We start from the raw sequence: 22,635 nt of genomic DNA, 5'->3' as shown, positions 1-22,635 counted from the left end.
CCCTAAGGAGAAGTTGTGAGACTACATCAACCTTTTCAATCAAGAAGTAATTAGCATCCCTAGTTGCTCCAAAGATACAGCCTATATTGCCCTTCTAGGTGGGTTCCGAAGAGAACCTTTTATATTCCATGTCAACAAGTTTCCACCTAAGAGTTATGAGGACCTGGTGTTCGAAGTGTATCGTCATTCCATAGTGGAGGAGATGACATATGATACACCAGAAGGGAAGGATCCGTCACACCCTAGTGTAGGAGATAAACGGAGAGAATGTCGGAATGATGTACGTGATAAGCTAGATGACAAGAAAGGAAGATTTGAGAATTTTAGGCAAGGTAGGAGAGACTGAGATTGACCACAAAATCCATTTCGATCACGGTTCGACTACTACACCTCGTTGAATATTAATCGAGAGGGGGACTTCTTCCACATCCAAACTAAGTTGCCAAAACCCCGACCTTCAAAGTTTTCCAAAGGGCGAAATGATCCAAATTGATATTGTAGATATGTCTGCCGCGCAAATCTCACGGCCTGGAGTTCCGGGCCGAGGGGATATGCGTTGACACGCGGTTTCCTGCTTTTGGGTGCGGTACGGTTGTGCGCGGGCGTGCCAGCACGGTTTACCGTGCGTCGAGATGTTGATGAGTAGGATGGATAAGTGGTGCGCCTGTTTGAACTCGTCTTCTAATCAAACGATTGTAGCCGAGAGAGGAACTAGTCTCGACTGTTAGGTTCACGGCCTGAACTACAAGGCCGTTGAGTGATGATGTTGGTGGTGGGTTTTGGGCGGTGCTCCGGCGCGTTGCTCAGGGAGCGACGGTCGTATGATATATGGGATGAGTGAATGAACAACATGGATGGTGCTCCGGCGCCTTGAAAATCAAGGGTCGTATGATATATTGATGAATGAATTTTCCTTACAGTTCTAACACTACTCCTAGGAAAGCAAGTAAAGATATTGAAAGTGCATTACAGGAAAAAAAATAAGTTGCTCCGTGGAAGACTTTGGTTTAGTGTTTGAACCCTTTAAATGTAGCTCGAGCCTTGTATTTATAGGAAGAGTTCTTGGAGGAGTAATCGAGGCTTAAAATCTGCATGGTGGAGCCTGATTAGAGCAAGTGGGTAGTCCAATCAACATTTGGGATCGTGAAGCATGGTGTTGTGACCCCATAAATCCCGGTGAATCTCAGCCGCCGCTCTTGATCGTGGGTTCTGAGCTTCTGGCCGTGGAGACGCATTTATGGCCTTGATAGCTGGTGACCTAATATCTCAAGCTGTCAGAATTCTTGTGAGAATGTCTACGTCTAATCACTCTGATTCTTATCACCAAATCCTGACTTCAATCACTTCCCACCTTCCCTCGTGCATTAAATGCTTATTCGTGGTCAATGAGTTTGCTGCAATAAACAGAGGCACTACTTCATTAAATGAAGCATGGGACCCCGTTGTCACGTGATGATTCGCCTTTAATGCCTTTGGCCATGATTTTGCTCGGCCTCGACCTCGACCTGCACTCGAGGCTGAGATGATCATGCCTGTTGAAACGTTGCGTTTCAGTTTTACGAGTAAGTGCCAGGGCCGAGAAAAGGGGCTCCTTCGGCCAGCTCATGGCCGTGATTTATTAGGCACAAACAAGATATCACCGCGAGAACGGTCATACGACGGACCAATGTTAAGAACTCCAGGATGAGATTGAAGCACTAATTAGGCAAGGTCATCTAAGCCGATTCATGGGTGAGAAGAAGCAAGCAGAGCAGCATGACAACACACCAGACAAGCAACGACGTGCTACGAAATACATCAATGTTATCTTAAGTGGAGCAACTCTAGCTGGGGACTCCAACAAAGCATGAAAGGAGTATGCGCGACGTACCCAAGTTGGACTCAAGGCACTCTCTATTGGTCAAGGCTACCGAACTCCAAAGTCACCCAAGCAAGGGTACTCGACGATCACCTTTAATGAGGAGGAGGAAAGAGGTGTAGTTCACCCACATGATGACCTGTTCATAATCCAAGCTAGGATCTCATATTGTTGCGTGAAACGGGTCTTCATCGACACAGGCAGTTTAGTCAATTTCATCTTTACATTAGCTTTTGAACAGATGGAGATATAATGAGAAGAGCTCAGGCCAGTGGTCATTCCCTTGCTCGAATTTACTAGGGAAAACATCAACTCCATTGGAAGTGGCATGCTACCTCTGTCACTTGGAACGGCACCCTAACGAACAACGGTGTACACAACTTTTCTAATAGTTGAATGCCCTTCTGCTTATAATGTTATCTTAGGTCGGCCAGCCTTATGCTCTCTCCTAGCCTTCATTGCCAGCCATATGTTCTTGATGAAGTTCCCAACCAAAGCTGGTGTGGGATATGCGAAGGGTGATCAACAAAAAAGCTAAGGAGTGTTACGCCGTGGCGTCCAAGCAGAAAGGGAAGGAAAAGATGGACATGTACGCCATCGAACGAGATGTGATAGACCGTGGGGTCGAGATCGACCCACGAGAAGGTACAAGTAAAAAAACAAGCAATGCTAAGAGGGGACTTAGTAGATGAACGACGTGATCAGGCTCACCTGCGCAATGCCTCATAACAGCAACATGTAGTTCGCTACTAAAACTCTCGTGTTAAACACCAAGCTTTCCAGGTTGGTGACTTAGTTCTCCGCAAGGTCATGCTTGCTACTCACAAACCTACAAATGGAAGCTTGGGACCGACTTGGAAAAGGCCTTACCGTGTCATTGATGTTGTATGCCTTGGCACTTATCGACTAAGGGATCTTAGGGGAGCAAACTTGCCTCAACTTTGGAAGGTCAAGCATTTAAAGAAGTATTACCAGTGACTTCATCATCATCTACATGCTATCAGAGTTAAGTCATCAGTTTGAGATTTAGATTTTTCATTATATTTCTTTTCATTTGGTGTGAAACTATCCTGTTATGATAGTTCATGAGGTAGTTTTTTAGTTTTTCAACTTAGTCAGCCAGCGTTTGAGCTCGCTCTTGGTTTGTTTTCAACTTTTCGATAGTGAATAAAATTTGGATTTCTTTTCCAACGTATTGTCTCTCTAAGCCTTAACAAGGGAACTCAAAGCGCCACATTCAAGTCAAGAAGGAATCCAGCTCCATAGATTTGCCAATCTCAGATGGCCGAAAAGGTTTGAGCTGCAATTGTTATCAAGCTCATGTGGACGAAAGGTCCAAGCTATATTTTTTATCGAGCTCATATAGACGAAAGTTCTAAGCTCAATTGAGTCCAAGCTTAGATGGATGAAAGGTCCAAGCTATAGTTTTTATCAAGCTCTAATGGACGAAAGGTCCGAGCTACAATTTTTATCAAGCTCCGGACGAAGAGTCAGAGCTATATTTTTATCGAGCTCATATAGACGAGAGGTCTAAGCTCAATTTTGGCCAAGCTCAGATGGACGAAAGGTCTGAGCTATATTTTTATCAAGCTCATATGGACGAAAGGTCCGAGCTATATATATATATTAATTTTTTTTTATCAAGCTTCGATGGACGAAAAGTCCAAGCTATATTTTTTATTGAGCTCTTATAGACGAAGGTCTAAGCTCAACTTTGGCCAAGCTCATATGGACGAAAGGTCCGAGCTATATTTTTTTATCAAGCTCATATGGACAAAATGTCCGAGCTATATTTTTTTATCAAGCTCATATGGACAAAAGGTCTGAGCTATATTCTTTATTGAGCTCATAAGGACGAAAGGTCTAAGCTCAAATGGACAAAAGGTCCGAGCTATATTTTTATCGAGATTTGATGGACGAAAAGCTCTGAGCTCAACCTTTTCTAAGCTCAAGGTCAGGTTGGCAAGGAGTCGACCTCAACTCGCCAAGCTCATGGTCAAGTTGGCGAAGAGCCCACCTCGCCATACCAAGCTCATGGTCAGGTTTGAGAAGAACCCACCTCGCCATGTCAAGCTCATGGTCGGGTTGGCAAGAAGTCGACCTCAACTCGCCAAGTTCATGGTCAGGTTGTCGAACAGCCCACCTCGCCATACCAAGCTCATGGTTAGGTTGGTGAAGAACAGACCTCGCTATGCCAAGCTCATGGTCAAGTTGGCGAAGAACTCACCTTGCCATGCCAACCTTATGGTCAGGTTAGCAAAGAACCCATCTAGCCATGCCAAGCTCATGGTCAGGTTGGCGAAAAATTGACCTCAACTCGCCAAGCTCATGGTTAGGTTGGCGAAGAACCCATCTCGCGATGCCAAGCTCATGGTCAGGTGGGCAAAGAACCGACCTCAACTCGCCAAGCTTATGGTCAGGTTGGCAAGGAACCGACCTCAAATTGCCAAGCTCATGATCAAGTTGGCGAATAACCCACCTCGCCATGCCAAGCTCATAGCTAGATTGACAAGAAAACCAACCCCAAATTGCCAAGCTCAGCCTCATGTTGGTGGAGATCTGACCTCACGATATGCTGAGCTTAGCCTTAGGTTGGCAAAGGTCCGACCTGGAGACTTGTCGACCTCAATTGAGCTACCTTCACTAATACCATCATGATACGTGGCATCTATACCATTAGTCGATTTACACATCAGGTTATGTTTCTTTTTTGCACGACAAATTATTACTTTCTTCACTACTGCCCAAGTCCTTTTGCCACGCTTTTTTATGGGGACTTGGGGACTCTTCATGGTACCGATATGTGACTTACCAAAAAAATTTATGATATGATTTAGTATTGTCAGCTAGGCCAAATTATCAAAGTGCAACTCCCCACACAAAACTCTCTTGTCTGGGGATGATCGGTTCATAATTGTATATCATTTTGTACCCTTCTAGCTTATGATTTGGTTATGTTATTGAGTTAAACTTGTGCTTTTAATTCATTTTCTATTTTGATAAGTCCATAATTTCATACACTTGCATGCCTTCTTTACTTAGTGATTTTGCTTAGTTTCTCTTTATTTTGAGTCACTTACCTATGTTTGTGTGTTTTGTAGGTTAAGATAGCAAGAGATAACATTTGATGCAATCCATGCATGTTAAGGGCTGATTGGCATATGAGGAATATGAGCTTAAAGACAAACACATTTTGGCTACAACCCCTTTCCAGCCCAATTTCGTAGGTCAACTTCTTGGCCTTGGATCAGCATGCTATGGGGCTCGAATGAGGTGAAGATCTTCATGAAACTTGTTCCAATGGGTGTCTACTACAACATATCCAAATTTCAGCCCAATTGGACATTTGTGGAGTGCTCAGCCCGTCCAACACCCAACCTTGCTCAGCAGGATTTGCAGCTGTCAGCTTTGAGCCTTATCTCCTCCTTTAAGCCATGTGCCTCACCCATGCTGCAACTGACTTTGGATCCAACATAATGAGTGAAGTGGGGAGGCATTCCAGCTATGAAATTCTAAAGGAGCAAGTTGGTACATGCTGGAGTTATTATAGAGAAAGCATGTGCATGCATGTAAAGCAAAGAAATAAAATGAAGTCAATTCCAGTCTCTGTTCGGCTGCCAACTTGCAAGGCCCAAAACGCACACTTCTACTGCTCCGATGGGAATACTTTCTTCATAGAAGTTGTTCCAATGGGTGTCTAGTATAACATATCCAAATTTGAGCCCCATTGGATACGTTTTGAAACCTCTGGCCTTCCTACACCAAGCCTGGTTCAGAAAACTCGTTTTTCAGCAACCAAAAGGCAACCACATGGGTTGGCAACCAAAAGGCAACCACATGGGTTGGCAGCAAAGGCAGCCACAACTGATCACCTTTGAACCCATGTGAAGAAGCTTGAGGTGCAGCAGCAAAAGATGAAGGATGGTGTGGGAATCCATCATGATGTTCCTCCCTCTTAGCCCTATAAATAGAGAAGCCTTCAAGCTTCAAATCACACCCCAAGGGGGGGAGCTCTCAAACACTTCTCTAGAGCTCCCTTCCCTTCTCTCCCTCAAATTCTCTTAGTTTCCTTTTTAGTTTTCAATTGTTGTAATGAAATATTTGTGCTGAAATTCTCCTTCAAGTTTTCTTAGTTCCACTTTACTTTTATTTGTAATGTACATTCTTTCTTAAGTATTCAAGTTTAATTAGTTTCCAAGTTTCAATTATGGTTTTTGTTCTTATTCATTATGCTTATAAGTTAATATGCTAGTTTGAATGATTGATCACCATTTAGGCTTGCATGTTAGCTATCTTGGTTTGAATTAAGAGTAGACACCATGCTTTAATTCGAATTGAACTATGGATAAGAAGAGTATGTATGGACATTCGACAACAGGGATTAGATACATGCTTGGTTGTTTAAATTGTTCTTCTATGCTTAATGGGTTCCTAATGCTTAGTTTTAGGTTAGACAACAAATTATCAAATTAGGGAATTAGGAACACAAGGTTATGACCAAACACCATGGCTTAATCATACTTTAGCTAGAATCAATCCGTTAATCTAATTGAACTTGGGAACTTATTTGCTTGAGTTATTTCATTCTTTCTTGTTTTATTTATTTTCTTTTTTCATTTCTATTTTGTGTAGGGGAAACAAATTGGATCATTCAATCACCAATCCTCGTGGGATCGACCTCGCACTTACATATGCTATACTACCAAACGGCTCGTGCACTTGCGAGTATCACAAGTTGAGGATGTAGTTGAAACCATTTTGGTGCAGCTGAATCGAAGCAACAGGGGACTTAGGGGACTTCTATTTGTGAGGTAAAATACCTCTAGGCCAAGCTGGGCCAAAGCACGGTGTTAGTGGTCGAGCTGGGCCAGACCACGGTGTTAGTGGTCAGGCTGGGCTCAACCTTGGTCACCATATATTTTTCCACCCTGACTCGTGTGGGTGTATGGGCCCATTGGTCCATGAGCTTGGGCCCGGTGCATAAGAGGCTGACATCAACCTGGTTTACGTGGTGTTCACTCAAAGGACTTCTAGTCCTAAAGAAGTTGGGATGTTTCAGGATCACCAAGACGCCTATCTAAATGGAGTCCTAGTTCGAGGAGAGTTGGTTTGCTCTGGAGTTCCACTTCGAGAAGGATTAGGTCGTCTATATGATATAAAAGGTTAAGGCCATCCTCCGTGAAAGGTATGCAATTCTAAGCACTATAACCTATTGTGCAATTTTATTATCAAACACTCGACTGACTTAAGCATCGGAGGGTCCTTGGTCGGCACCACACCGTTGTCACCCACTGAAGCTATCTTGTTTTGCAGGTTTTGAAGGACAACTTGGTTGGTCACACTGACCTAGTCCAGAAGAATTGCCCGACCTCGATCTCGAAGAGGTCATCTTCTGTTGAACCAATTTTAGGCATCAACAGTAACAAATCAAAAATAAAACATGGGGAAAAACCCTAAGAGTTTAGAGGCACAGTCGCTCTTCCTTGCTCCACGGTTGAATTCCGAAATTTTTGGTATCCCCCTTTGAGCCACCCAACCTCCTCTCTAAAAAGAACCGAAAACCTAGTTAGAATGGGCCTAAACAAACGGCCTTACATGAAGACTTGATTTCCAAGTCAGTTCCAAACTAGAAAAGTTAATTAAAACTAAGTTTCCTAAAACTTCCAGGAAACTACACGTGATCCTCATTATGAATGCGATTTAAACACCTTCCTGACCTCCGAAAATTGCATACGACCACTATTTGGAAAGCTCTGGATGTCTTCTTTTAAGCCATATGTCGTGTGCCTCAATCCGATGTCATATGATTGAGTTATGGCCAAAATACCCCTGCTAACTCAATATTCTCCGGGAATTAGTTTAGGCTGAGTTTTCTAATTAAAAATGGGCACCTTAGCAGTCTTCAAAAATTATGAAAATATTCATGGACAAACTCCAAGATGCTATCTTCCATCTCTAATTGAAATCATGTCAAACTCTATTATGAGGAATATTTGGCGAATTTATACATTTCGTGGCTCATAAGCTGAAAAACCAGAAAAGAACTAAAATCAACACCTTTAGTCCAAATTAATTCACAAAACTAAGTAAAAAGGATATAAAATCATGTGAAATTTTGAACATATCAATGCAAAAACGTGATAAGAAACCAACGGTTCAGATTAAATGTATTTTACAAACCCAACAGTTCTTGTTGGAAGAAATCATATTGTAACCTCGAGGTTAGTGTAATGTAAATATTTATTCTGAAAATTTTTTGTTTTCATTTCCACTACTAATAAAACTCTCATCAAACTCATTTTAACAAAACACAAAAGGGCTTAACGTGTTTCATGAAGACTTGGGAGTATGATGCTCTGACGATTGGGCGTTGTATTCTCGGGATTCTCGAGGCACATGAATATTTTTTGAACCGTAATTCCAAAAATGGTTTTAACCTCAAAACCCTAATTCCATGTCTTGAACCGAAAACCCCAACCCTGTGCATTTTTTGAACCCATTCTAAAACCGTTCTCAATCCTTGAATCCTAATACTAAACCTACTCTAGGGTAGACATGGTAATATTGTACACAACACAAATTCACAAATAAAATAAAATAAAATAAAAATTAGTATTTGGGTTTGAGTTATTGGGTCATGTTGATATCGGGTTGACCCATTAGCCACTCGTCAAGCTAACAGGTCGTTTCGGTGTTCATTTGCAAATACACGAACCAATAAGCGGGGGTAATTTTATAATTTTCTATTCCAAAATCCCTACCCATCCTAGCATCGTCTGAGCGTCTCTGCACAGTTTACAACAGTGCTTCATTTTCTCTTTCTCAACTTCATCTTCTCTTCTTCTTGCCATCTCTCTCTCGCTTTCTCTCTCTCTCTCAATCCTTCCCAAAACCTCTCTCAAGCTTCGAAATTTGAATTTTTTGCTAGGCATTTTTCTTTTTGGTTGAGATTTTCTCAACAATCTAGACACGTGGTAGTGAGTTTGATTTGTCTATTACTTATTTTGTGGGTTTGCTGCCAATTTGCTTATATCTTATAACTTCAATTGTGATTTATTTGTTTTCATTTATTATGTTTTGTGAAATTTTGGTTTTATGGATATGGGCTTGGTATTTTGTGAAGTTGAGAGGGTGTTGATTGATGAGTGTTTTTTCAGTTTTTAAAATGATCTTGAATTGATATATTCATAGTTCTATTGTGTTGGGTTAAGCTGAGGAGAGGTATGTTGTGTCATTAGTGGAGGTTTATATGGTTTTTTTTGGTCATATGGAGGTTTATATGTTTATCTCTTTCTTCGAGCTCAAATTCTCCAAGTTTCTTTTACCTAATTTTGAGTAAAAGTTTAGCATAGATTGATTGAGTAATTAGGATTGGGGGAGGAGGAGAGAAAGATGAGAGGGTTGATTGTACGTGGTTTCATTTTTTTATATAATTTTTTTTCTTAGTTTTAATTTTTTTAAATTCTTGACGGGTGAAACAGGTTGTGTCGTGTGATTCGCAAATTGTTACAGGTTACGTTCGCTTTTGATATTTTCCACCTGTTTTCTTAACGGGTTGTGTCGTGCCAACCCGTTAAGCAAAGCGGGTTGGCACGAACACAACACGAATGTCACGTCTACTCTAGGGCACTTAGGGTTGAACACTCACGTAACTCAACCTAGGATTTAGGGTTAGTACGATATAACTAGACCTAACCCTAGTTAGTTGAGTATGCTTTGTGGTAGCTTTTAACAAGTGGTTTGTTGTTGGACTAGGGACTCCAATTACCCAAGCAAGGTGTTAACGATGTTGTGGTTCAGTGATGGACTTTGTGGGAGCAAGCTCAAGTTGGGAATCCAGGTAGGGGGACTCATTCCTCGACTTTTATTTTCATGTATGTACTATGATAATAGATATTGATGCATGAGGAAATTGTATAATTTGTGGTTGTCATTGGATGCATGGTTTTGATGATACTATGGGCACCAGCTTTGTGCTTTAACGGTGTTCCAATTATGATATTCTTATGGGCACAAGCTATGTGCGTTAACGTTGTTCATATTAGGATGACTTGAGAGAGATGGGTTGTTAGAAGTATGCCCTAAAACCCAATCATTAGATGAAATCTTTCATGGAAACTTCATTTAAACCAACCGTTTAGGTTAACATAAAAGGGAAAATATGTCAACTTAGGTAACTGTCCATACGTGACCATTGACCTATTTGACAAGTTCACGAGATAAGGAAAGTGATCTAAATAGGTTAGATGCAAGGGGACCTTTCCCTATAACTCAAACCAAAATGTTCCCGGTCATAGGATTGTTCAATTGGACATTGATGAACCGCAAAGACTGGTACACACTATATCTACTCAACTATGAGGATGATTAGTCTCAAGTCATCCGTGTGTGGACACTAAGATAAGTGCGTAGGTGCTCGCTAGAGAGTGAGTTCATTGAACACAATCAAACTAGAAATCTTGTATGGAAGTTCTACTTACATGTCAAGTAAGATTTCATCGGTTGCAATAACGCAAGGTTAATCCTTAGACCTGAGGCACCATGGTTGCCTTATGGATGCATAGTCGGTCTCTGATTGTATCATAAGGTTGAGCTCATCTCTGAACTCGATTCAAGGTAACGTCGGGATCTTCAACAAGTCCCTAGAGGCAAGTGAGTGTATTGACAAGGGTTCTCGACTTTCAGTAAGAGGGAGAGAATGTTCTAAGATATGATTTGGGAATCTCCAGCCAGAGTAGGAGCTCAATTAAGAAAGAGTCTTTTGATTGTGCTCATGTTGAATCATATAGCCAAGAGCAATCACGTTAGGGATTTAACATGAATTTCGTATCCTATTAATGAGATCAAGAACATTAGGAAATAAAGTAGGATCAAATTGCGTTGTAATTCCAACTAAATGGGTTCTCCTAATATATTATATATTAGCTTGGGTAACCGCGATATGTTGCTAGATGTCACTCACAGTTTGTGGAAGCCTTGAGGATATTTCGTAACTGGGTCCTCACAAAGGGAAAATTAAAAGGGAGTTTTAATTCACAATCGATAAAGAAAGAGTTCATGATCTCACACGGCCTCGCTAATTAGAACCTAATAGATCGCACACATATAAGCTTGTAATTTGGATAGTAATGGAAGATGACGAAAGCAATGGTTAAGTTGATTAATTGGATCAATTGATTAAAGAGAAAATTAATTAAAGAGTTAATTAATTACGTTGAAATAGAATGAGCCTTGAAATGGTTTAAGAAACTAAAGGCCCATGAGATTTTAGCAAAAGGGGGTTGTGAAGAGATAAGTGGGACAAGTTGGACCGAAAGGCCCACCCTCTTTGTGCCGTCCAATCTCTAACTCCCATATTCCCTATAAATGCACCTTTTAGTTCATTCTCTCCTTAGGGTTTCAAGACTTGCAAAGGTGAGGAGGAAGTGAGAGAAAGCATCAAATCTCTCCATTTCTTAGGCAAGCTAAAATCGGTCCCAAGAGGACTATTGCTAGCACCACTAACTCCTCTCGTGTGCCATCATCTTTCCAAAGAGAAAGCTTGGTGTGGAGTTTTTGGAGGTCAGTAGTTTGTGACTTGGAGAAGAATAAAAGAAAGTGGATCCTACCACCATCACTTGGTGGAATACTTGGGTGTGACTCAAGTTGTGCTCCAAAGGGTGAGTTTCTATCTACCTTTCTCTCTTTATTTTCAAGTATGGTGGTTTATGTGGCACATCAATCTTTTGAGCCTCAAGATCCTTTGAAAGGTTTTGTCTTTAGACTCTAGAAGTTTGTTTAAAGTTGTTCGTTGCCTATCAAATGAATATTTGATAAACTAGATGTCTAAATAAACCTTTGTTTTTGAGAAAAACACAATCTTTCCTTAAGGGGTCACATAGCGATGATTAGCTTAGGATAGCCTATGAGTTGTAGCCAATGAAACGGACACTCGTTCCTACTTTACCATGCGTGGTAAGAGTAGTTGGCCTATGGATCGGTCATCATTTGATGTTACTAGGATCCCGAAAACTGTTTATCATTTGATGTTACTAGGATCCCAAAAACTCTTTGTGAAAGTTGTGTAAGCATATCAAATTATTTGTAATCTAATAACTATTTTCGTTGTGCATTGGTTTAAATCTTTTTAGTGTACGATATTAACATGCAATTACTTTAACCAAATTACTTTCAAACCTGGCCAGGGTGCCCGTCTGTTGGGTAAATGAACGTATGTAATGCTCACCACTATATTTTGGTGTAGATTATGTTCAAGTCGACTCTCTGGACATTGACTAGGCCAGTGGCTTGGCGGTGGAGGCTTGTCAACCTTTTTCTTTGCTTCTCATTACTTGCAAGTCAAGAAACCCATCTTTTGTCATCTTAGTTGTGTAATTTGTTGTATTTGGATATTGTAAATCCTTTTGAGCTTTTTGGCTTGTATCTATTCAGTCTAGGGTTGAGTTTTTGAACTTCTTCCATTTTGTATCTTTTGAGCGAGGTTACATGTAAAGTTAAACTCTAGTAATCGTTGGGGTTAGTACTTATGCAAATTTTACGTTCAAATATTTAGTTTAAAGTTCCGTTGTCATTGAAATACTCTGATCTAGCCTGTGCCATCCCAAAATCAAAAAGGGCTTAATGTATTGTGAGAACACTTGGAAATATAACACTCTGACGAATGACTGTTGTATTTTCAAGATTCTCAAGGTATGTGTCGCTAGAACTCAGATTTCGTGGTGTTATGATTCGTATTAAATAAAAATAAAGTTTTGATTATTCTGGCGTACCTTATGATTCGTTTTTGCAACGTTTTCAACATCTTAATTTTGCTAACTCAAATGCCTTACTTTCTAATTCTATTGAGAGTGTAGTGTAATGATCTTTGGTTTTAACATTATGACATTGCTTTATCAATATACCGTGGCATTATTACGTGCCCGATTTTTAGGGTGTGAAACATATCTTCTCCAAATTTAAATTCTTTTAGGTCCATTTGTTTGAAATAAAATAAAGCTAACACACACAAAATTAAATTTAAAATTTAACACCAAAAAAAAAAAAAAATTAACACAAGAAAATCGAATATACATATTTAAATTTACATCTTGAAAAAAAAAAAAAAAACCATCCAGGAGTAAAGGGAATGTACATGTGGCTTTACACTCCAAATTTACAAATGCTAAGTAACCATGTGCAGACTTTATTACTAGTGTTGTCCCACTAGAATTTTCTTACTTCATCACAAGGAACGAGAAGGAAGACGTGGTAGCATAGTATCTCCATTTTTCTGGTTTGAGTTAGTTCTGAGTGTGGAATTATGTGGATTTGCAGAACGAGGACGAGAGTTAATTTGGGTTGCTTAGGAAGAAGAAGGTGGTTGAGCAGTGGCACTGGGAGTGAGGAGGAAGTGAAGGGGAAGAGGATCGCAGCGGTGTTGGGGAACGGGGACTATGGGAGGCTTGGGCTCGGGAGCTTGGACTCTCAGTGGAAGCCTGCCCCTTTGCTTCCCTCAGCCTTTGGCGACCAATGCCTTGAAGCCATCGCTTGCGGTGGCGCTCACACTCTCTTCTTAACCCGCACCGGCCGCCTTTATGCGACTGGTCTCAATGATTTTGGACAGCTTGGAGTTCACGATGATATAGCTTATACTAATAAGCCCCTAGAAGTTTCTGGAATTGACAAGGAAATTGTCCAAATTTCAGCTGGGTATCATCACTCTTGCGCCATTACAGGTATTTCCCATTCAAAATTAACCCTAAGTGTTTTGCTTGCAAATTGCAATAAAGATTTTGAATTTAATTGTATGGTTTTCTGGCTATGAGATTATGTATCCCATGGGAGGGGAGGGGGAGAGGTTTTGCACCAATGTTTTAACCAATGTTTTAACTGTTAATTATGCTCAAGTTGGTAAAATCATGGTAATTTAGACTTGCATTTCTGAAATAGTGAACTGCCTATCTTGATCCTGCATAGGCATTTCAGCATCGAATGCATGCGGAAAGTTGTTATACAGGATTTTATTTTCATTTGATGAATGTGACTTGCCCTCTCTTTGTTTTTTCCCTTCCTTTCCCTGTAATGGAAATGCATTTTTCTTCATCAACTACATTGATATGTCCTGCAGCAGAAGGAGAATTGTACATGTGGGGGAAGAACTCAAATGGGCAACTTGGCCTTGGAAAAAGTAAAAAATCTACTTTGTATTGATTCTCTAATAGTTCATCTTAGTTTCTAAGTTGTGAAATTCTATACTCTAGTTAAGCACTTCACCAACTCAGTCTTTTAGCCATTGAAAAAGCAAAACAGGACAGATTGGAACTTGTATTGATTCTCTTCATATGCAGGAGCGGCAAAATTAGTTTCCCTTCCAACCAAAGTTGAATGCTTGGCTGGAATCACCATGAAGATGGCAGCATTGGGATCAGAGCACTCAGTGGCTATTGCTGGTATATGATTTTATTTTTGGTCAACTTTGCTAGTCACATACAATCATTATATTCTTTTTCTGTTTAAACCTCATTTATTATTTATACCTCCTTCATCAGATGGAGGTGAGTCCTTTAGTTGGGGAGGAGGCTCTGGAAGACTTGGTCATGGCCACGAATCAGGCATTTTAGGAATTTTCAAAAGTACCAGGTGGTATTTGATTTCTTTTATTGCACTATTTAGCTAAATAAATAGACATATTTTTCTCTTTGGTACGTTGGAATGAACAAATTGGTTAGGAATTTAGTTAGGAAGTTGAGTTCGATGAACCACTGATTTGGCCTGCAACCAGCTATGTAAGCTGGGAAAATGGGCAGAGGGGAATCATGTTGTTGATTTGTAATTAGTTTCTTTAGCAATAAAAACCACGTTAAGGGTTCTATCAGGTCTCAGGATTGAAACCTGTCCTGTACCAATTTCATGCAGGGCAGTAGTGCTGACCTGCTGTCCAGCGGCTGTAACAGTGCCAAATTACTGTAGAATAGGGATCCCAGCGGTAAACCAAAGAAATCTAGAGAGAGAGAACCAATAAAATTGAAGTTAAAATGAAGATCATTGAGTTCTAGGGTGACAAACCCAAGAGAAAATCTTTAATCTGATTTTCTTTTATTATATTGATAAAAAAAACTGAATACAAAAGATCTTAAAAGACTATTCTAGTAGGTTACAGCAGCCCTCCTAGTATCCCACCCTTTTATTATTAGGGTAACTAATAAATCCTAGTCCTACGAGGATTACTTAATAAATCCTAGCCCTATTAGGACTACTCAAATAACATAAAATAAAACATGATAGTTAAAATAACTAAAACACCCAAATCATCTAGAACCCTAGCCGAGTTGGCTAGCAGGCCCAATTGGTGTTGGAAAGCCTTTTAGATGCTCCTGCATCAAGTGCTCATTATAGACAATGGGCACACAAAGAGTGTGTTGGACATGCCACATGGGCACGTCTCCCTTCTGGAAGTGCATATTATCTATTAATAATTTTGGGTTTCCATGTTCTCTTTGATACCAATAATTGCCTTTTGCAGCGAATATACACCAAGGCTTATCAAGAAACTTGAAGGGACCAAGGTATCAATACTGGCTGAACTATCAAGTTGCTGATTCATATTACTGTACCTAAATATATCTGCTAATACTTGGTTAATGTTTTTGTTTCTTCTTAAATGTTATAAATGCATAGGTTAAAAAAGTTGCTGCTGGAATGCTGCATTCAGCATGCATTGATGGTACTTTTTGGCCTTTTTCTGGTGATCCTTTTTTGTGGTATGGCTTTGCGTGCTGAATCTAAATGATTGTTGTTATATCATTTGCTTTTCCATATTTTCAGAAAATGGATCCGTATTCATATTTGATGAAAGAGCTCTAGATAAAGTGGTAAGTCAAAGATGGTGCTTTAAATGATGTTGAACATCATAAACAGGGGTAGAGCCAGGGTCTTGTTTTACTGGGTGCACTGCAAGCATTTATATTATAATGTTAGCTTTCGTAAAGTGAAAGTCTCTCGTTAGACAATTGAAGTCTATTAGTAAACCACAATGATTACTTTTGAAAAATTTCTTGTAGTTTAATTGTTTTACCTAAGCAAGAGAAAAATACTAAAAAGTCCTAGAAAAGGAACTTTAAATTCTTTTTAAACCAATGATTATAATCAAACCACAAAATGATGTTAAGAAAACTCATAAACTTTCAAATTCAGGACGTGCATATCATAGGAAAATCAATTGTTATAAGGAAATATGGTTTGTATGCCAAATTTGGTCATAATTCTTTTTACTAAAAAATAGGGGTCTGGAACGAGGAGCAAACTGCCCAGCTCAGAAGAAGTTGCATGCGGTGGCTATCACACATGTGTCTTAACAAGTAATTGATTATCTTATCACTATCTTATCATCTTTCTAAATTAAGTTGATTGTCTTCTCATACCATTCATCATCAGTGATTCATCACCATCACCATCACCATCATCAACATTATTGTCATTCATAATTCGTCATCTTTTCATCATCTTCTTCTAAGGTAAAACAAGTTCATACCATCACCAACCAAAGTCACATCGTATGAGATTGATTCATGATTAATTAAGGGCGACCCATGAAGGATGATTCTTAACACATCGCATGAGATGTTGGCACACAATTTACAACATGCAATGAGCTCAGTTCCTCTCTTTCTTTTTCTGATGAAAGACATTTATATCTGCACCAAAATATTTTATTTAGAAACAATCCTTAAGTTGAGTTGCCTATTCCTTAATAGGGTTGACAGTGCAAAAGGAAAAAAAACCCAGTCATTGTTCGTTCCTTCTTCTGAATTAATGATGCCTGTGATATGGAAGTACCTTGATACTCTACAGGCCTTCTCAGCTTCATTTTAAATTTTTTTAAGATTTCGGAATTACTTGTATATAATAAGTGTCACTAATTTATTCTGAAAGTGTGTTCAGGGAGGAAGCCACTAGAAGTGAATTATTAAGGGGGCAATACCCATAGTTTGGACATATCATATTTTTACGAGTGCTTCCTAACAAGGATCCTAAGCTTGTGGCTTGTTAGTTGTGCATTTTCATCCTTTCCATTCTGCATTTTACTCTCTATATTCACTCCAATCATCAGTTGCACTTTAGCCTCTAAGTGCCTTATCCTACTATGCCATTTTTCTTTTCATGTAGGTGGTGGAGACCTGTACAGTTGGGGTTCAAATGAAAATGGGTGCCTTGGCATTGGGTATATTTCACTCCTTTAGTTTTTATTTATTTTTTAATTTTTTTTTGCTGCAACATGTGCTTCAAATATTTTTGATTGCTGCTTGAAACATTTTTTCGAGTCTTCTAATAGTTACAGTTTCAGCATTCAGAATGTTGATATCATTGTTGGTTTATTGGTTGGTTTATTGATTGGTTTATTCATATATTTTCGTGTTCAGTACTACAGATGCTTATCATCAGCCAGAAAGAGTTCAGGGTCCTTTTTTGAAATATCCTGTTGTCAAGGTTTACACTTCACTTTATTCAGACTAATTGCTTTTGGGTTTCTTGTATAACATTGTTTGCTCATGGAAACAGCATAGCATGCTTTTATTCCTGATGCTCTTTCAGTATTCTCTTAATCATCTTTTGAGTTATGAGGTTGGGAAATAAATGAGAAGAAAATTTGTCTCAGTGACTATAAATAACCAAATTTGACTTGCCAAATCTAATATTCATATGCTTAATGTACTTTATAATTTAAATCTGATAGCTTCAACAAATGTGCATATACAGGTTTCTTGTGGTTGGAAGCATACTGCAGCAATTTCTGGTAAGAACTATATTTATGGTTAAAACCAGATTGCATTGTTCTTTGGAGTAGAAATGTAAATTTATTGCTTTACACAGTATTGCATGATAGTGGACATGCAGTTCACTCCAACAGTATAGCAAGTCTCCAAAAAGAAACTATAGACTAAACAGAAAATTAACACTTAGCTGACTTCCAATCTGTCAGAATATTAAGGAAAAAAGAAAGAAAAAGAAGATAGGTCCCTAAACTCTGAAGAGACTGATGCCAAAATGGAAGGCCAAAATCTGACTTTGTCCCATAACTCTTCCACCACATGGCCACTATAATCTTCAAAAATCCTTTTGTTCCTTTCCATCCAAATAACTGAAATCACAGCTACCATGCCTGAAAGAACTTTAACCTTCTTACCAGCCCTTTTAACACCTTATGCCTTTCACATAACAAAGAAAATCGGCTCACTAGAATTATCCAACACAAGTGAACCTCCATAAACAGCTTCAACCAGACTACCCCCTGCCTCTCTTTATACATCACCCACCATTGAGGAGAAAGAAAACATTCTTTCTTGTTCTTTAATCTTGTCACATTTTAACTTACCATGCACCACAATCCAATAAAATATTTCCAAATCAGACCAAATGGTATAAAAACTGGAAAATCTAAATTATCACTAACAAAATCCATTAAAAAAATTGCTCAAAAAGCTTATCGGAAGATTCTAAGCTCCACCCTCTTGCAGCACCCCTCATAGGATGTATACAAGCATTTTCCAGTATCAGCAACATTGAGGCAGTTCCCCCCCACCTCATCATCATTTAAATTCCTCCTGAACCCAAAGTCCCAAAGGGCTAAAGAGAAAGATCAACAAAGCTATGAATGAATTTATTGTGATAACTAGACAGATTATAAAGTTTGGGAAACAAGTTCTTCAACGGATTTTCCTCACCTCAACCCAACTGTCTTGCCAAAATCTAACCCTGGCCCAATTCCCTACTACTAACTGACAGCAGCCACATAAAAGATTCAGAGCTTTGAGATATGTCTTTCGTTCGACTTCAACTGGACCCCCTCAAAATTGACTTTGCGTCACACATGTTCAACAACTACTGGCTTCAAAAGCTTAAGCTGTTTGGGAATGAGTCAACACTGTGTATCAAGCTTACTCCGTCCCTCATGTGCAGCCCCCATCCTGCACGTGGACAGACAGATAGAGGGGGACAGAGAAACATGTTGTTATAGCCCACCCTGCAACCTGCAAACTATTAAAGAAGTGGGGAATAGGACCTTTTTGGAACCTTGCTATTTCTATTTCCAAAACTCATCTCTATTGACTGAAAGTATTCATCCAGATATATTTTAAGTTTTACAATGGCAATTTTATCATTCCTACTACTCACCACGGTATCATCTATATACAGCGACGAAACGGTGGTACCACCTTACATATTCGCATGCAAAGTTAATTATTTTCTCTTCAGAGATGTACTGTGTGACAGGTTAATTTCTTGTTGAACATTATCATAAAAGCGAAAACATAGCCCAATCCTGTTGTGCTTCCATGCTACTTCCTCCTATTTTTTTCATAGCTTTTTATAAGAACAGTATCGATGTCACAATCTATATTGTTGTCCAGTTTTTAGTACTATTATGATGTGGTTTTATCATGACTTGGTGCTGTACTCTCTCTCTCTCTCTCCCTCTCCCCTATTTGAAGGTAGCTGGAGTTAATTACGTAAGTTTGTGTTTGTTAACAGAAGGCAATATTTTCACATGGGGTTGGGGAGGTTCCCATGGAACATTTTCTGTCGACGGACATTCTTCTGGAGGACAATTGGTTTGCTTCTAGCTCTCATCTATAACATTTCGTTGGGCTTTGGTATGATACTTTTTTTCTGTGAATTAAACTCTTATTTGATTTCCTTTGATTGATAGGGTCATGGAACTGATGTTGACTACATAAGACCTACAAAGGTTACTTTTGGGAAGAATGTGAAAGCACTACAAGTATCTTGTGGATTCAATCACACTGGTACCGTACTTGAATACATGTAAGCTTCAGCTGCTGCAGTCTCAGCATTAAGAAGTGTAGTAACTTCATTCATTCATCCAATGTACATCATTTCATGTCATTCGTCACGGGAGCATCAACCACGCATGGTTATACTATACAAGACTATAGATAACAATTTACGAATTTCCTTTGTGTAGTTTTAGCTATAAATGTATTCATATGTATATGTGGAAAAAAAAAAAACAAAACAAAAGTCCGACCATATAAATTATGGGACTCAATTTGTTACAGTGATAGTAATATCATGTACAAAGATTTTCCCCACAGTTATTATTGTATTTCATTTGAACAATATTCGTTCTCGGCATCTTTTGTGTTTGATTTGCTGATCAAAGCTTGTTTGGAGTCAAAGAAAATCGACCAGGCAATCCAGATAGTGAGAATGTTGTTATCTTGTGGGATTAGCCCGGGATTGAGCACCTGCATTGCTCTGATTCAGCTTCTTTCGCCGCATCAAGGTGCTTATAGGGAGACTTTTTGATTGGATTGTGAAGTTTTAGAGAGAGATGTGAAAAGGGTTGCTAGGATTAGCCCCAATGTGGAAACTTTCAATGCATTTCTGTTCGGTTTTTATCAGGATGATCCGGTGGAGAAGGTGAAGGAGATTTGGGACTAAATGGCGGATTGGAATTGCTGTCCTAATGGTTATAGTTATAGTATTTTTCAAAATAGTTATACCCTAAATCCTAAATTCTTTAGTTTACAAAAATTATTAAAAAATACACAAGTATAAGAAAAATAAACCGAAAAAGGCTACGGACTTCTTTTGACAATGCCTTCGATATTAGAGGGCTAAAATCAGGATTTCATATATTTGAATTTATTGACACTAATGGATCACACAAACCTTACGGTCATGTTAGGAAACTATAAGTACTATTGTGCTTTGTGCAGAAACAATTTTGAGTTTTGGTTGTCATTTTAAATTTTATAACTAATATTAAAATGGCGGTTTCACTAAAGCACCCAAAATGGGGGCTGAAATTATAAAAAAACCCAACACCCAAAACACTTTATAAACACACCCAAAACCCATCATTACACACACTCAAAACCCATTTATAAACACACCCAAAAAATATATAATTGTTGATTTTGGGGTTGATTTTGGGTGTGTTTCTATATTTAAATAGTGTGTGGATTTTTTTTATAAATACATGTCTAGGATTGGGTTTATTTATAATAATCTATATTAAAATTTTCAAGGCTCTAGGGGGAAGACAATCTCTCAATGAGTGCATAGCAGTTTTCGGTGTATTTTGAATTTATTATGAATATTATGAATTAAATACAATTTAAAAAATCATATTAATAGGAAATGACACGTGGCAGGTGCTCATAGGCTTACTCCCGCATTTTCGATGCATGTCGCGACAGTAGATTCATAGAGCAAGATGGGATACAAATTAGTAAATTACATCAAAACACGTCGGTAATTAAGTGGAACACGGCGTTGTAGGTCAGTACAGCGTATTTTATCTATATTTCGCTATTGTAGTCCCCTAAGACGTCAATAGGTGGTACAGACCAACGTTGTTCAGAATTACCATGTCGCTGTTAATTACTACCACTGTAGTCCCTTAAGACGACATGTAGTTGTTAAAAGCGACGTCATTTTGCGTGACGACGTCGTTCATTATGTAATTATCGTCGTCATAGTCAATTAAAACGTCAATATGTTGGTAAAGACTGACGTTGTTTGGAGTTACGATGACATCTATTATCTATTTACTGTCATTGTAGTCTGTTAAGACATCTGTACGTTACTACTACCGTCGTCGTTTGGGAATTAATGTGGATTAGTGGGACCCATCTGGATGTAAAGATAAATTATGTTAAATTGGGGCCGTTCATGCATTCTTTCACTTTCATTTTTCACTTAGGGTTCCAACTACAAATCAAGTTGCATACTTCTAGCCCTTGGCTGCTGTTGTCACTTCAGGCCTTGGCTCTCTCTCACCTCTCTAAAGGTCCGGATTGATGACACATACATCACCAACATTCAAAATATTGTCTTTCTCAAATTGGTGGTTCGATTGGTGGGTCATTTAGTACATAGCTCCCATTGGTACGATTTCATATCTATTGGTATCTCATTTGGGATCTCATTTGCCTTTCTCTGATGATTTCATTTAGTATATTAGTAAATAAGCCTAAAAATTATATCGCAGACGACAGTTTCTTATATAAACTGTCATGTTTTTACGTATTATATGTCATTTTGTTGATCTACCGACGTTTGTTTGGCCATACAAATTCTGCCCAGAAAATAAATCTTAAAAAAGAAATACACAAACGACGATAGTTACAGAACGACCGTCGTATAACAGAAATACAGACGACGGTATTTCCAATTACCTACCGTTGTTGTAGGCTACAAATACAGAAATTAAATCTTAAATTTAGATTTTTACCTTCTTCTAATACGTCATGAATTTATTTTTACGGCTGTGGTATATTAAATTAATACAACGCTTATTACAAAATTAGTGACATGGATTCCAATAATATTATATGACGCTCATTATGAAGAAACCGCCGTGGTTAGATACAATAAACCCGGATGCTATATTCTACAGAATGACCGTTTATTTATAAAGACTGTTGTGGTGTACTAACTTAATACATCGTAAAATAGTAAAAGAGCGACGTGGATATGTTTAAATTTAGACATCGTTATCTACGCTACTAGTGCCGTGGTTGACTATAACTTTACACGACAGTAAGTTTATAATTACCGTCGTAGTATAAGAGAACTTCATATGTCGTCAAGACGACAATTACCGTTGTGGTTAAGTTCAAGTTAACACGGCGACAGTCTAGGTAAAACGTCGTCTTTAATGTCTACACTGGTGGCTTTATACCTACTGTCGTTGTTTAGGGTTAAATGTTTACATAACTGGAAATAATATGTTTCATAAGACAACACTTTTTTAAGTTTGAGGCGTCGTG

General features: G+C 38.8%; 1 protein-coding gene across 4 annotated transcripts; it reads left to right on the top strand.

The window, feature by feature from the left end:
• Positions 1–13,050: 13,050 nt before the first annotated feature.
• On the top strand, positions 13,051–19,975 carry RUG1 (Regulator of chromosome condensation (RCC1) family protein). Of its 4 annotated transcripts, none has more exons than XM_021973404.2 (13): positions 13,052–13,572; positions 13,968–14,024; positions 14,185–14,286; positions 14,386–14,476; positions 15,360–15,402; positions 15,515–15,560; positions 15,662–15,708; positions 16,119–16,194; positions 17,003–17,057; positions 17,257–17,323; positions 17,594–17,630; positions 19,367–19,446; positions 19,545–19,975. In XM_021973404.2, the coding sequence occupies exons 1-13, from the start codon at positions 13,158–13,160 to the stop codon at positions 19,662–19,664; spliced, it is 1,236 nt and encodes a 411-aa protein (XP_021829096.2). In that variant the 5' UTR covers positions 13,052–13,157; the 3' UTR covers positions 19,665–19,975. The 4 variants fall into 4 exon arrangements, with proteins under 4 accessions (XP_021829098.2, XP_021829096.2, XP_021829097.2 ...); XM_021973403.2 differs by having other exon boundaries at positions 13,053–13,572; positions 13,965–14,024; XM_021973406.2 differs by lacking the exon at positions 17,257–17,323 and having other exon boundaries at positions 13,051–13,572; positions 13,965–14,024.
• Positions 19,976–22,635: the final 2,660 nt, after the last annotated feature.

The sequence above is a fragment of the Prunus avium genome, chromosome 4 (assembly GCF_965620075.1).
Source record: "Prunus avium chromosome 4, drPruAviu1.hap1.1, whole genome shotgun sequence".
NCBI classification, from domain to species: Eukaryota; Viridiplantae; Streptophyta; class Magnoliopsida; order Rosales; family Rosaceae; genus Prunus; species Prunus avium.
This window is presented reverse-complemented; position numbering and strand designations above follow the sequence as displayed.

Excerpts from the sequence above, each read along its gene's own strand:
- RUG1 (XM_021973403.2), top strand. The coding sequence starts at position 13,158 with ATGTGGATTTGCAGAACGAGGACGAGAGTTAATTTGGGTTGCTTAGGA. Across the intron at positions 14,477-15,359 it reads GGAATTTTCAAAAGTACCAG|CGAATATACACCAAGGCTTA; the intron begins GTGGTATTTGAT and ends TGCCTTTTGCAG. Across the intron at positions 15,403-15,514 it reads AGAAACTTGAAGGGACCAAG|GTTAAAAAAGTTGCTGCTGG; the intron begins GTATCAATACTG and ends ATAAATGCATAG.